Source organism: Crassostrea angulata, chromosome 6 (genome assembly GCF_025612915.1).
Source record: "Crassostrea angulata isolate pt1a10 chromosome 6, ASM2561291v2, whole genome shotgun sequence".
Taxonomy (NCBI): Eukaryota; Metazoa; Mollusca; class Bivalvia; order Ostreida; family Ostreidae; genus Magallana; species Magallana angulata.
In genome coordinates this window covers 35,274,637-35,289,209 of record NC_069116.1, presented here as the reverse complement: position 1 = coordinate 35,289,209, position 14,573 = coordinate 35,274,637, and the positions used below count along the sequence as shown (strand labels likewise).

At 34.0% G+C, this 14,573-nt stretch overlaps 1 protein-coding gene across 4 annotated transcripts in view; it reads right to left on the bottom strand.

Moving 5' to 3' along the window:
* Positions 1 to 13,346, bottom strand: part of LOC128187905 (uncharacterized) — a 403,124-nt gene extending 389,778 nt beyond the window's left edge. For 3 of the 4 annotated variants that reach the window (XM_052858589.1, XM_052858588.1, XM_052858587.1), the window contains exons 1-3: positions 12,813 to 13,338; positions 11,787 to 11,926; positions 9,965 to 10,262 (exon numbers count right to left, since the gene is read on the bottom strand). In XM_052858589.1, coding sequence (XP_052714549.1) covers positions 9,965 to 10,262; positions 11,787 to 11,926; positions 12,813 to 13,271 — 897 coding nt within the window. In that variant the 5' untranslated portion in view covers positions 13,272 to 13,338. Of the gene's footprint in view, positions 1 to 9,964; positions 10,263 to 11,786; positions 11,927 to 12,812 lie in introns of all 4 variants that reach the window. The other variant, XM_052858590.1, reaches the window with a different exon arrangement.
* Between the last annotated feature and the right edge of the window lie 1,227 nt (positions 13,347 to 14,573).

The following is a 14,573-nucleotide window of genomic DNA, read 5'->3' as shown; positions in this document are numbered from 1 at the left end:
GAAGATAAGGGACCGGCCCCTAAAACCTTCTTTCTCATATATCTCCAAAACGGTAACGAATTTCTAAACACTTGTTGAACAAAATTTGTATAGAATTAAATGACCTTTTATTTGAAAGCAAGAAAAAGGGGCTGGCCCCTCAAATTAGGGGACCAAAGGACTCTAAAATCTTTAATCTGTAGCCCTTTACTGAGAGATATTTTGTGAAATATTATAGAAGCAAATGTGTTTATCTTATAATTCTGTATTCAAGCAATGTTATGATTTTATCATGTGTTACATAATTAAGGGTTTTTAGGGGCCAAAAGTCAAAAAATTTGATCACCCTTATCTCAAAAAGAAAAAATATTTTGTAATGCAGTATATAAGAAAAGATGCTCAAAATAATGTCCCTAATTACATGCAACCTTACAATTTTTTTTCAGCGGCCCCAATAAGGAGATAAGGTCCGGCCCCTAAAATATTCTTTCTGAGATATCCTAAGAACGGTGACGAATTTCTAAACACTTGTTGGACAAAACTCTTACACCTGAAACAAAATAGTATCAGGCACCTAAAATGAAGATCCTCTTTTCCTGTTTTAAATCATGTATAGCTGTTAAATAGCAAAATCAAGATCGATCATAAATCTCAATTTCTAAAATCAGACGGAAGACCTCCTCGTTGCTCGCAACGAGATCGTGTCTAGTTAAGGTCTTCCGTTTCCAACGGAAGACCTTATTGTTATTCTTCGGTTTCTTTTTCCCTATTATTTTTATTCTTTTTTTTTCTTCCCATTTTTGTGCACGCGATTTCTCAGAAACGGCTCAACTGATCTCCATCAAATTTTCAGATGTGATAGATAGTGGTCTGAAGTTGATAGCAAATTTTTTGCACTGATGACGTCACATCCGTTTTGGAGATATTGAGATTTTTCTATTTTTTATATGGGTATTTTGTCTGCGGCCGTTCTCCTAAACTATAAGAGATTTTGAGCTCAAATTTCTACGGTTGGTAAACGAAAGATTGAAGTTTTGCATGATTGTTGTTTTGTATGTTTAGCACTACTGGCGCCAAAGCTCGCTATGGCTCGAAAATTGACATTAAAAAAGCGTCGTAATTTTTTGTGCTTTTCTCTCTTTATCTCTTTTCTGGAAAATATTTTGTTAAAACATGTAATGTAAAAAAAGTTTATATTTACAAGACCTTTCTGCTGATATCAGGAAAAAGGGGCTGGCCCCTCAAATAAGGGACCTAAAGGGCTCTAAAGTCTTTTACCCATAACTCTTTACCGAGGGATATTTTGTAATAAATTATATAAGCAAATATGTTTATCTTACAAATATGAAGCCAAGCAGTGTAACGATTTTCTCATATGTTACGTAATTAGGGGTTTTTAGGGGTCAGAAGTCCAAAACGTTGACCACCTGTATCTCAAAACGGAAAAATATTTTGAAATGCAGTATAAAAGAAAAGATGCTCAAAATGATGTACTTAACACCATGCAACCTAAAAAATTAGGTTCAGTGGCCCCAATAAGGAGATAAGGGACCGGCCCCTAAAACATTCTTTCTCAGATATCTCAAGAATGGTAACGAATTTCTGAACACTTGTTGAACAAAATGTCTTTATAATCAAATGACCTTTCATTTGATACCAAGAAAAAGGGGCTGGCCCCTAAAATTAGGGACCTAGAGGGCTCTAAAGTCTTTTTACTATAGTTCTTTACTGAGGGATATTTTGTAATAAATTATAGAAGCAAATATGTTTATCTTACAGTTATGAAGCCAAGCAGTATAACGATTTTCTCATGTGTTACGTAATTAAGGATTTTTAGGGGTCAAAAGTCCAAAACTTTGCTCACCTATATCTCAAAAAGAAAAAATATTTTGAAATCGGTATAAAAGAAATGATGCTCAAAATGATGTCTATAACAACATGCAGCCTAAAAAATTTGGTTCAGCGGCCCCAATAAGGAGATAAGGGACCGGCCCCTAAAATATTCTTTCTGAGATATCTCAAGAATGGTAACGGATTTCTGAACACTTGTTGAACAAAATGTCTTTATAATCAAATGACCTTTCATTTGATACCATGAAAAAGGGGCTGGCCCCTAATATTAGGGACCTAGAGGGCTCTAAAGTCTTTTTACTATAGTTCTTTACCGAGGGGTATTTCGTAATAGATTATAGAAGCAAAAATGTTAATCTAACAGTTATGTAGCCTAACATTATAATGATTTTTCTCATGTGTTACGTAATTAAGGATTTTTAGGGGCAAAAGTCCAAAAATTTGATAACCTATATCTCAAAAAGAAAAAAATATTTTGAAATGCAGTATAAAAGAAAAGATGCTCAAAATAATGTACCTAATAACATGCAACCTTACAATTTTTGTTTAGCGGCCCCAATAAGGAGATAAGATCCGGCCCCTAAAATATTCTTTCTGAAATATCTCAAGAACGGTGAAGAATTTCTAAACACCTGAAACAAAATAGTATCAGGCACTTAAAATGAAGATCCTCTTTTCCTGTTTTAAATCATGTATAGCTGTTAAATAGCAAAATCAAGATCGAACATAAATCTCAATTTCTAAAATCAGACGGAAGACCTCCTCGTTGCTCGCAACGAGATCGTGTCTAGTTATCATTATTTTTCTTCCTTTTTTTTGTGCACGCGATTTCTCAGAAACGGCTCATCCGATCTCAATCGATGTGATAGATAGTGGTCTGAACTTGATTGGAAATTTTTTGCATTGATGACGTCATATCCGTTATTGAGATATTGAGATTTTTCTAATTTTTATATGGATATTTTGTCTTCTGTTGTTCTCCTAAACTATAAGAGATATTAAGCTCAAATTTGTACGGTTGGTAGAGGAAAGATTGAAGTTTTGCATGATTGTTGTTTTGTATGTTTAGCACTACTGGCGCCAAAGCTCGCTACGGCTCGAAAATTGACATTAAAAAAGCGTCGTAAATTTTTCTGCTTTTCTTTCTTTATCTCTTTTCTGGAAAATATTTTATTAAGATATGTAATGTATAAAAGGTTTATATTTACAAGACCTTTCAGCTGATATCAGGAAAAAGGGGCTGGCCCCTCTTAGGGACCTAGAAGGCTCTAAAGTCTTTTACCCATAGCGCTTCACTGAGGGATATTTTGTAATAGATTATAGAAGCAAATATGTTTATCTTACAGTTATGAAGCCCAGCAGTATAACGATTGTCTCATGTGTTACGTAATTAAGGGTCTGAAGTCATTTTGCTATAGCTCTTTACCGAGGGATATTTTGTAATAGATTATAGAAGGATTATAGAAGGATTATAGATTATAGAAGGTTTCAGATCCTGGAAGAGGTTAAGGTTTTTAGAGTTGGTTAAAGTTTTTGACTCACCTGAGCTGAAAGCTCATGTGGGCTTTTCTGATCACATTTTGTCTGTCGTCCGTCTGTCTGTCTATCTGTCCGTCTGTCCGTAAACTTTTCACATCTTCTCAATAACTACTGGGCCAGTTTCAACACTTTTTAAGGGAAGATAATTAGAAATAAATGAAACATTTTGAGAAATTTTCAACAATCTTCTACTCAAGAACCATAAAGCCAGGAAACCTGAAACTTGTGTGGAAGCATCATCAGATAGTGTAGATTCAAAGTTGCGAAAATCATTACCCCCGGGGGTAGGGTGGGGCCCACAATGGAGGGTCCTAAGTTTAACATAGGAATATATAGAGTAAATCTTTAAAAAAAAAATTCTTCTCAGAAACTAATTAGCCAGGAAAGCTGACACTTGTGTGGAATCATCCTCAGGTAATGTATGTAGATTCAAAGTTGTGAAAATCATTACCCCCAGGGGTAGGGTGTATGTATTTAACACTATGAAATGTCCAAATGAGTAAGCAAAGCGTCGGCCAATGACAGCCACATAGCCTAATATTATTTCTCACCGAACAAATATAGAGATATATGAGGCAATTACGTGCTATGTTTAAACCAATGAAAGTGTGACATTTCAGTCCAAGGGAAAACAAAATACGATGTATCACTGCATTCAATACGCAATTTTTATATTGATCATTAACTTTTTATGTAGTATTAATATGTTTTACGTAAATAAACAACGCAAATCAATTTGATTGCAAAATAAAATAAAACATACCTATTTTTCAGTAAATTTTCATTATTCATAGTTTATAAGATTTGTTCTAATTTATTTATTTATAAGTAAAATCTCAGGTCTATACAATGTTGTTGAATAATAAAGATTTTAATATAAATGTTCATTGCACTGTATTTCCTCTTTTAAAGTGATTGTAACGTCGGTTCATCCCATTTTTTAAACTTACATACAAAAATTGAATCATTATAGAGCATCCCGACCCCCCCCCCTTCCATGTTAAAAAAATAATATCTAAAAAAAATTTCGATTTACACATAGATAATCCACTTATCATGGATTTGCCCCCTCCACTTTTTAAAAAAAATAATTTTAGTTTTTTGTTTTTTTTTTTAATTTACGCTTTAACATATTTGCTTATCATATTAAAAGGACATGGAATTGCCCCCCCCCCCCCCCCTTGGGATTTGGAGCATATGTAATAAATGGAAGTGAAAATAAAGAAACCATTGAACTGCTAAAGCCCTAAAGGATTAGAATTTTCATGACTTTTTTTTCTTTTTTCTTGTAAATATTTTTTGGATGAGACTGCCATCCACCCACCCACCCCATTTTTTTTAAAAAAAAAGGCGATGCTACGTGTACGTTCCAGGAAATTACCGTAATTATAATTGATAAAATAAATAAGAGCATTCATCCAAATGAGTGCAAGTTACAACTGTTTCCTGTATCTGAAGAAATGTCCTCATTCTATAGCTTTGCAAGATTTTGATAGGATTTTGGTAATTTCAGCAGATTTACAATACCTTCTATTAGAGTAATTTCCCCTAATTGTGACGTCAAAGTTCACGGTTAAGTGTCGTTTGACTCTTTAAAACTCCCCATAGAAATAAAAGTACGCGAACTACACTGTTTTATTTACTTAAAAAGCACGATGTTCTTAAAATCACACATCGTATATGCTTCTCAAAATTTTTACTTTGATTATCGCGAGAACGTGAGGTTGGAAACAATTGGTACTATGAATTGTGGGTCAAAATTTACTGACGCCGAAAAAATCTATCGGATCAATGTGTTAACCATTGTGATGTCACTTGATTATTTTTGATTGAGAATGTACTGAGGTGAACTTTAGAGGTGACAGAGACTGTATGTCGTATACATCGTTATTGTTTTTATATTGTCTCGTGAGAGTGTGAAGTGATAAAAATTGCCATGATTACAGGGAACTACTGGGACGATTAAAACAATGCATTACTGGTCCGATTTACTGACGCCAAAAAAATCCGTTGAATGAATGTGCAACTAGTACGAATTTTCTATTCACACGCGCCTTGCCGGTAGAGCTCGCTTCGCGCCGGTGTAATGAAGAATAATGACCCGTAATGAAGAATAATGACCCCTGTAGAATAATGACCGGGGGTCATTTTTCGACGTAGAATAATGACCCCCCTAGCTGAAGAATAATTGGATTTTTCTGAAGAAAAAAGACCCAGGGGTTATTTTTCTTCATGTTCAACATGAAGAAAAATGACCCCCATAGAAAAATGACCCCCCCCCCCCCCCGGCCTCCCGTAAACATAAATAGAAATTGGTTACACCGTATGACTTTGAAATTTACTTAATTTTTTGCACTCTGTTCAACTGATTTTGAAGTTATAAACACCGAATTTGTAAATAAATCGCTGTATATAGTTTTCCATACCCGTAGCAGGCACACACAAAAACTCTTATATTGCCACAAATTGATTGATAACAGTTGCGTCACTTCTCTCATCGACATACGGCGGGAAATGACGAAAATAAAGACAGATTCATACACAATGAGGATATTGTGTGATAATTAACGAACAATAATCATGAAAGAATAATTGTTGTAATAATATAAGCAATATTCACTGGTGAATGAATTGTCAATCTTAGAATGATAGATGTATATATCTTTATGGAAAAAGACTAAGGAGACAAGTAACGTAGGAATATGGATTCTTTTATTTACATTTCTTGAATTCTTCTTTTTAAAAAATCATTTTGTGTTAGTTTTGTTTTCTTCAACGTGATACATGAACATTAATATTCTAAACATTTGTTGTAATGTTGTATTTGTGATCATGAATAGACTTTATTCTTTCAGAGCAAATGTGTGAAGAGTACCTGACTATAGTAAATCTTAATACATAATAAACACTGATCGATTATAATAAGAAAAGATTGTTTCTAAAAGCGTTGATAAGAGGTTAGGGTCCATGTTAGGGGTTTATATCCCCCCTTGATTTTGATCACTCGATCTTTATTGTATCCAAAGTTACCAATGCTCATACAAACTATTGATGCATTAATCATCTTGATATTAACTAAACTTACTAAAGTATGCCGACGATAAAATAAAATATATTTTCTGTACGAGTACTCTCAGTACTTTGACGATTTTCCTTATTGGCTGTTAACCTCTACTGGCGAAATGGCTGCTGTCATTGCCTACTTACTTCAGCTTGGTCATAATGCCTAACAGTGGAGTAAACTTTTCATAATTTTAGTTTCATCATTAATTCCGCGTGATGCACTTGCATACCCAGCAGTTTGTAATAGTGGAAATCCTAAATGCAAGTATAATTCATGAACAATAGGAAGAATATAAAAGATGCGACGGCAAAGCGCGAAGATGCGAAGACGAAAGTGCCAAGTTGAGAAGGCGAAGAAGTGATACTACTATCGCTTCTTCGCCTTTGCAACTTCGCACTCTCGCCTACGAATCTTCGCGCTTTCGCCTTTTTAGCTCACCGAGACGAAGTCAAGGGGAGCTTATGCTATTCTCCTGGCGTTGGCGTCCGGCGCTGGTTAAAGTTTTGTAAGCAGATGCAAGATGTTTCCCGCAATCTTCCCGTCTGTACCTAGTTATTTGACCAAGTCCAACTCTCATCAAAGTTTCACAAGTTTATTCGGATCGTATAGTGGTATCAAAGCTGATCTCTAAACGGTTCTCAAAGCAAGTCTTAATTGCTAACAATTGACATGCATATATATACCCTTTCGGCTGGGACTGACAGTTTAGGTTACTCATGACCACCTGCGCTGGTCATGAGTGTAGATTTAGTGAGCAAATTCCTAAACAATATTTTAATTCTAAATTCAGTATCAAAACTGTCAAACTGTCCATCACAGCGTCGGGGGATGCGGGCTTACAATCTCCCGCATCAGTACAAAACATGAGTATAGGTTAAAAGGTTAACAGAAAACATGTACTTTGTGACAATTATACAAAATCAGATCTCCACAGAGTCTGTAAATATGACAAATATAGCATTACTGTCCTACACCTGGACATGTGATATCATGCTGCTGCTCAAGTAATTTCCAAAATATAATTTCCCAAGGACTTTCCAATATAGTTATTGACATTTTAATAATTGCGCAGTTTGCATAAACAGCTTACATGTTTATTTCATAGTACTTAACAAGGTCATCTGTTTACAGTTTTATATGATTTATTATCATATTACATGAAATTGTATTTTATGATGTTGTTATATATATTATTGTATCATATGATACAATATGTATAATATAATTGTATTATATAATTTTTTATTTTATACCATGATATTGTTTCATTTGATATGATACAATGTTGTATCAAATTATATTGTATCATATAATACTATAATACCCTATCATATTATTTATCAAATATGATACACTATCATACAATAAAATATCATACTATATTAACAATATGATAACACATGTTTCAATGTTATGACGTATTATTGCAATATGATATTGTTTCATATAATACTATATTGTATTGTGTTTTATGATATTGTATTATTTGATCAAATACAATAATGTATAACACAATGCAATGTCATATCATACGTTACAATATCATATCTCACAATTTTTGTACGGTATTTTATGGTATTATATGATTTATATTGTAAGTATGATAGGATGCAATTTTCAATTTTATATTATTGTATTGATTAACATATGATCATATGATTATCATACAATTTTTTAACAGATGCTATACGATAATGTGTCAAAACAGAATCCATGAATATCCAAGATCATAAAGGATGGTTTTCATATAATATGATATAGGTGGTCTCATAAAGGTGATGCCTCATAAAGGTGATGCCTCGTCTCGGTGAGCTTTGTAATCTGTGATTACCTATGTTTTATAATTGCAGAGCTCTCTATCGTTTAAGGGTTCCGAGGCATATTTTGAAAATTCAGAGGGATAGGGTCCGGACCCCCTTTCCCCTTTTACTGCATGAAATTATTAATATTGAATTTTCCCGGGGGACGGACCCCCTCTCCCCCCTCTAGATCCATGCATGAGCAAGGAGTGTCGCATAATGAAATTAGAATGTTACTGTGTTTGGTCTACGGTAAACAGACGGCTGTAAGTGATAGGAGTTTGGAAGTGCATACATGTATTTACACATTATGGTGGACATTAAATTTTGTGTGGAGTATATAATGATTAGGCATAGCCAGCACTGGTAAACATATATGTCACATGTACACATTGAAATATTTATAAACATTCATAGTAAGCGCTATGGCCTAGCGCATGCGTACCAATAATAGCCTGATTAATCAAAAAACCTTGGCGAGTACGGTGCCTGCATTTAATTCTATGTAATCGACCGAGACTTGCTGAATGCAATAAAAAAAGGCGAAGGTGAAAGTGCGATGATGCGAAGGCCAGAGTGCGAAGTTGGGAAGGAGCGATAGTAGTATCGCTCCTTCGCCTTCACACTTTAGGCATCACATCTTCGCGCTTCGTCGTCGCATCTTCGCACTTTAGCTCCTTCGCCTTCGCACTATCGCCTTTGCAACTTCGCATCTTCGCCCTACATCAAGGTCGGAGTGACCCTATCGGAACACCATATACTTAGATATATGTAAATGTAATTGTTAAAGGGGCATGGTCAAGATTTTGGTCAAATTCTGTTTTTCTGTTTTCATTATTTACAATGCTTAAGGAAAGCATTTCTACTGATCAAATGAAATTTGAGGGTCAGTTGTAAAGCTATAAGCAAGATACAGGGCTCACAATTCGTTGTCATGTAAACAAGGCTAGTGCCCTGTTGTTGTTTACATAAGTTCAATATACCAGTAAAAAATCTTTTTCAAGCTGATTTGTCTATCTTCTTATTCATTTTAAGCATAAATAAACAGTTCCTTACGTTTAACGCATTAACGCAAGGTCTAAAATTTGAATTTTCACCCCAACATTCAAGATGTAACAAATGACACTGAAATGTTGGTTGCCTATTAAAAATACCTAACTGAAGCATTGTGAACATTAAGATTGGAAAAAAAAAATTTGACTACAATCGTGACGGAAGGATTTTTATTTTCTAAGCTATACCCCTTCTTTCACCTTAAGTTTATTTGAATATGAATTATAATTTCCGTTACTTTTTGTTAACTGCAGCAGTAAAAATTACAATAGTTTAAAGCTTATTTCACAAATACTAAAAAATATACTGAAAAACTCTAATCTACAAGGGAGTCATTATTCTACAGGGGTCACTTTTCTTCATGTGGTCCCTGTGCTCATTTTTATGAAAATGACACTTATTCTTCAGGCAAAGGGGTCATTTTTCTACGTAGAATAATGACCGGGGGTCATTTTGCTGCGTAGAATAATGACCGGGGGGTCATTATTCTACGTCGAAAAATGACCCCCGGTCATTATTCTACGGGGGTCATTATTCTTCATTACACCGGCGCTGCGCACCGGCGAGCTGCGCTCGCTATAAAGGTAGTCTAATAAATGTGGTGACTTGTCTCGATGAGTTCTTTGATTACCTATGTTTTATGTTTGCTACAAATCTTATAATATACAAGCCTCCTCACCCATGTTGTTACTAAGGACAGACTCTTCTTTTTGGCATTCACATCCTCTAAGAATCGCCTCATATAAAAGTATGTCCGTGTGTCTATTGTATTGACCCGGGTGTTGTTGGTGGTTGGTTTGTAGGCGTAGTGTTTCAGGGAAGTGAAGATTGACGAGAGGTTGGAATTCCTTGACTGCCATAGCGCAGCGGAACTGGAGAAGTCCGTAATAAAATCCTTTAGGAGCGAGCCCAGACCGAGGTTTACCGATGTATCGTCAAAATCTGGTGGAATCTGGAACACGTGCTTATACCCTTCCCTGTAAATATACAGCATTTAATGCAAATTGCAATGCACAACCACATCTTAGTGACCCTGACTCTTTGACTGTGTTTACAACACAAGTAGTGAAATCTTAAAACATGTTTATCATATTGTGGTTTTAAACTGAAAGGTGATGAAACATAAGATTCAAGTCAAATTTACAAGAAAAATCATAATTTAAAAAAAAATTATCAAAAACCCCTAATAAAATAAACGCTTGTCATTCTGTGTTTATTTTTTCGGTACATATCTGACGTGCATACAGTTAAGGGTGGCAGTTGTTGGAGGTGCTTAAGTGGTATGGGACACTTCCATGTTGTGACGTATTGTTTGTCGAAATGAACAACAAAACCAAATTTCCTTTCGTTTTCAATTCAGCCGGTTCAGATTTTAAATCACTATTTGTGTTTAATCCATTAAATTCAGCCCAGTAGCTCTGCATCAGCTGAAGGCGAATCCATTTTTAATATTGTTGCTGTTGTTGTTTTGTATTCATACGCGCCGCTTCATTTACATTATTTACATTTTTGATCAATGACACTTCACATTTTTTTATTTGAAAATGTTTTATTAAATGATAAGAAATGAAGATAATAATTTTTCTATTGATCGACGTATCAAAGAAAAAATTGACCGGAAAACTTTTTCATCAATGCGCTACGCGCATTGATGAAGTTTTCCGGTCAATTTTTTCTTTGATACGTCGATCAATGGAAAAATTATTATCTTCATTTCTTAAATCAATACGCCTGACGTTACATTTTAATTTTGTACAATTTTACATCATTTTAAAGGTCAAATGACCGTTTTTATCTACAATGAAGGGTAAACAAATTAAATTACAAGCAATGAATTCAATATTTATTAGTTTTATATGATATAAAATGGTTCAAAACAGTTTACGCTTTTAAGCGTAAACTACCCCAAACCAGTTTATATCGTATTTATAAATCAAATAAATATTGAATTCACTCCTTAATGAAATATCAAATCCAATCATTTTATGTAAATATTAGTGAATAATGATCGTTGTTATTTAAAAAATTAATCAAAATTGAATCAACGTTACTGGAAAGAAAAAGATAGACTGAAAGGGTGATCCAGTCGACTTAGAGGTCTTTTCAGAAACACACCATGTTATATAGATCTTTTCTCGTAATAACGAGATCTTTTGTCGAAAATACGAGATAATCAATTCTTAATAATGATATCTTTTCTCGTAAATACGAGATAATTAACTCGTAATAACGAGATATTTCCTCGTAATTACGAGATCTTTTTTCGTAATACTAAGTAAGTAATAACGGGATTTAGATGTTTAACTGGTAATAACGGAATCTTTTCTCGTAATAATGAGAAAATTATTTCGTTATAACGAGATAGTTAACTCGTAATAACGAGATCTTTTCGCGTAATTACGAGATAAAAATATGTTTATATGTGGCCCTATTCGTCTTTCGTACATAACTGACCGCCTTCCGGCGGCCGGTAAATTATAGTACATGTGCTTCTACTTTACCGATTTGCAAGAAGTCGTTTGATGGTTTCGGTCACGTGCTGAAGTCCAAGTTTATCCAGTTCCTTGTACACTGGTTCCCAGTCTATCAGATAGGTCGAGTTAAAGAGTTCCAATAAATTGACTGGAGTACTCACATATCCCTAAAAGTATCGTTAGTTATTTTGATCTTCGCGATATATGTAACATCCGCAAGCATAAAGCTAAGTTTATGATAATCATATCTTAATTGTTGATATTCCGCGTGGAAATGTATTTTGTAAAACTACTATTCTACAATTTTACACACGACACCCTGTACATTTATCAGACGAATCATTTTAAGGAGGCTGGGGAGTCCAAAAAAATGTCTCCAAAATTCACCAAATTTGCAGAAATGTTTCATATAATCTTAGTTTACATTTTAATATGAAAGACCACATCACAATCATCGTTAATCTTATCATTCATTGCATCTAAAGAAATTGCACATTATGTAAAAAAAAAAAAATTATGAAAAATATATGAAATATAAATAAAGGCAAAAAACAAAGCAATAACATCATAAAAAATTAACACAATAAGAAAAACTGAATATTATTTGTTAAAAAAAAATATCACAATTTTACCAAAAATGTATACGTCATACAAATGCAAATATGTATAAAAAAAAATAGCCACAAGATTATTTCCAAATTTTAACAAGATAATAATCAATACATGTGTAATAAAGATTGAGCATTTAAGAAAAAATTTGATGGTGAAGTTAGAAAAAATAAATAATAAAAGGAAAATATTATAACAAAATATTTGTAGTTTTACAAGTAACCTCCCTTTAAAAAGTTAGAAAATGCAGAAAAAACAGCTACCACCAATTGACTCTTTAAATAATGCTTCAATACCATCATATCCATTTCTTTCAAAGTACATTTTCAGTAGAAAGTAACAGTTATAGAACATTAAAGTGAAAATCTTTTTTGTATAGAGATAAAAACGCTTTAAAATGGCAGCCACCCCCAGCCTCTTTAACAGAGATACTTCATACTGTACCTTTGCTTTTTCGTTGTAAAGCTGTGGCCAAAATGCCATAATTGAGTTGGTGTAATTAAGGTTTTTATTGCGATGATCCATGATAAAGTTGATCGATAAATCCAACATCTGGGCCGTCGGTTTAGGCGCCTTACCATATTTGTAGGCTTCCAGGAGACAAGTCGTTACCCAAGCTGTCGCGAACATATTGTTATCGAACACCCCAAAGACGTACCGAAGGGTTGAATCCACCGGAGCTCCGTGGAAATACATTTTTACATCACTTTCGTAGACCCCCGGAAACTTTGTCCATACAAATGGTGGTACGGCAGGGTTGTACTTTGTCGTCTGCATATTTTGTAGCTTTTGAAACAAAGCGTTAATAGTTGTGGTAAGATTGGATGCAGAAGATACGTTTCTATCCGCAACAAGTATTAAAACAGTCCACATAAATATAATGTTTTGGTACTTTTGATCCATTTTAACGAGAATTTGTCTTTGAGTCCCAACTTACTGCTAGAATGGTATAAGGAGAAGACCTTATCAGCACAAATAACCTTTTATCTACAGTACTTGTAACCCTTCACATTAAAACGAACTACTTCTAGCGACTTTCTGTAATATATCATGGTAATCACGAGGTGCTTAAGGTCATTTACACTCACTAAGATAGCGATTCTTTTTCATTGTTGTAAAAATTAGTGCAATGTTCCATATAAGCTAAACTTTCTAGAAGAACAAGTCAGTGTACGTGAAGTAAAACGAAATATAACGCCTTTGTTTATTTTATTTTTCAGTTACATAAATAATACGAATATGCAATTGTAAAACTTTTTCTTTGCAATATAAAAAAGCAAAGAAATAATTCTTTTGACTACTTCAAATTTAGTTTTACTCCTGTGCATTGCCTGTTCAAACTATCTGTAGAAACACAGAGGGCACGTGAAGAACAGTTATAGCATAAATCCGTATATTAATCCGTCATCATAAACAAAGATCTACTTTAACATCCATACATTGTAAAAGCTTTGCATAAGCAGTAACAATTTAACAAACCAGAGGCCCGTGGGCCACATTGTTCACCTGAGCAACAATGTAATAACATTTTTGTTTGTGAATAATTAAAATGTTTTCCTTTGTACGACTGAATCCCCAATGAGGCCCCACCCTACTCCTCAAGGTTAAGATTTTAACGAATTTGAATCTACACAATTTGAAGTTCCTTTCACTAGATATAAGCTTTTCTTAGCAAATGGTTCTTTAGAAAAAGATTTAAAGATTTTTCTCTATATATTCCTATGCAAATATTTGCCCCCCCCCCCTCCGTTGTGATCCCATCCTACCCCCCGGGGATCATGATTTAAACAAAACTTGAATATTAGCTTCCTGACGATTCTTCCACACATGTTTCAGCTTTCTTGGCTGATTGGTTTCTGAAATTTTTTCTAAAATTTTTTTATTTCTATTCGTATGTAAAAAAAAAAACAAAAAAAACAAAAAAAACAAAACCAATTGTAGTCATGATTTTCACAATTTTGAATCTAAACTAATAAATAAATAAATTTATTTGATTATTTTAATTTCTGATAAAGGGATTTTTCTGAGACGGTCGCGTTAAAAGGGTATATAAGCGTCGCATCACCAACACTCAAGATCAGAATAGTTCTGATTTCAGAGGCAAACAGACGTGTTGCAAAAGGTTAGTATCCTGGTAAATTCCCATTAGAGAACGTGGAAGTTTCCTTACTCTCGCGGGGTGTGCCGAGAATACTACACTTTCTT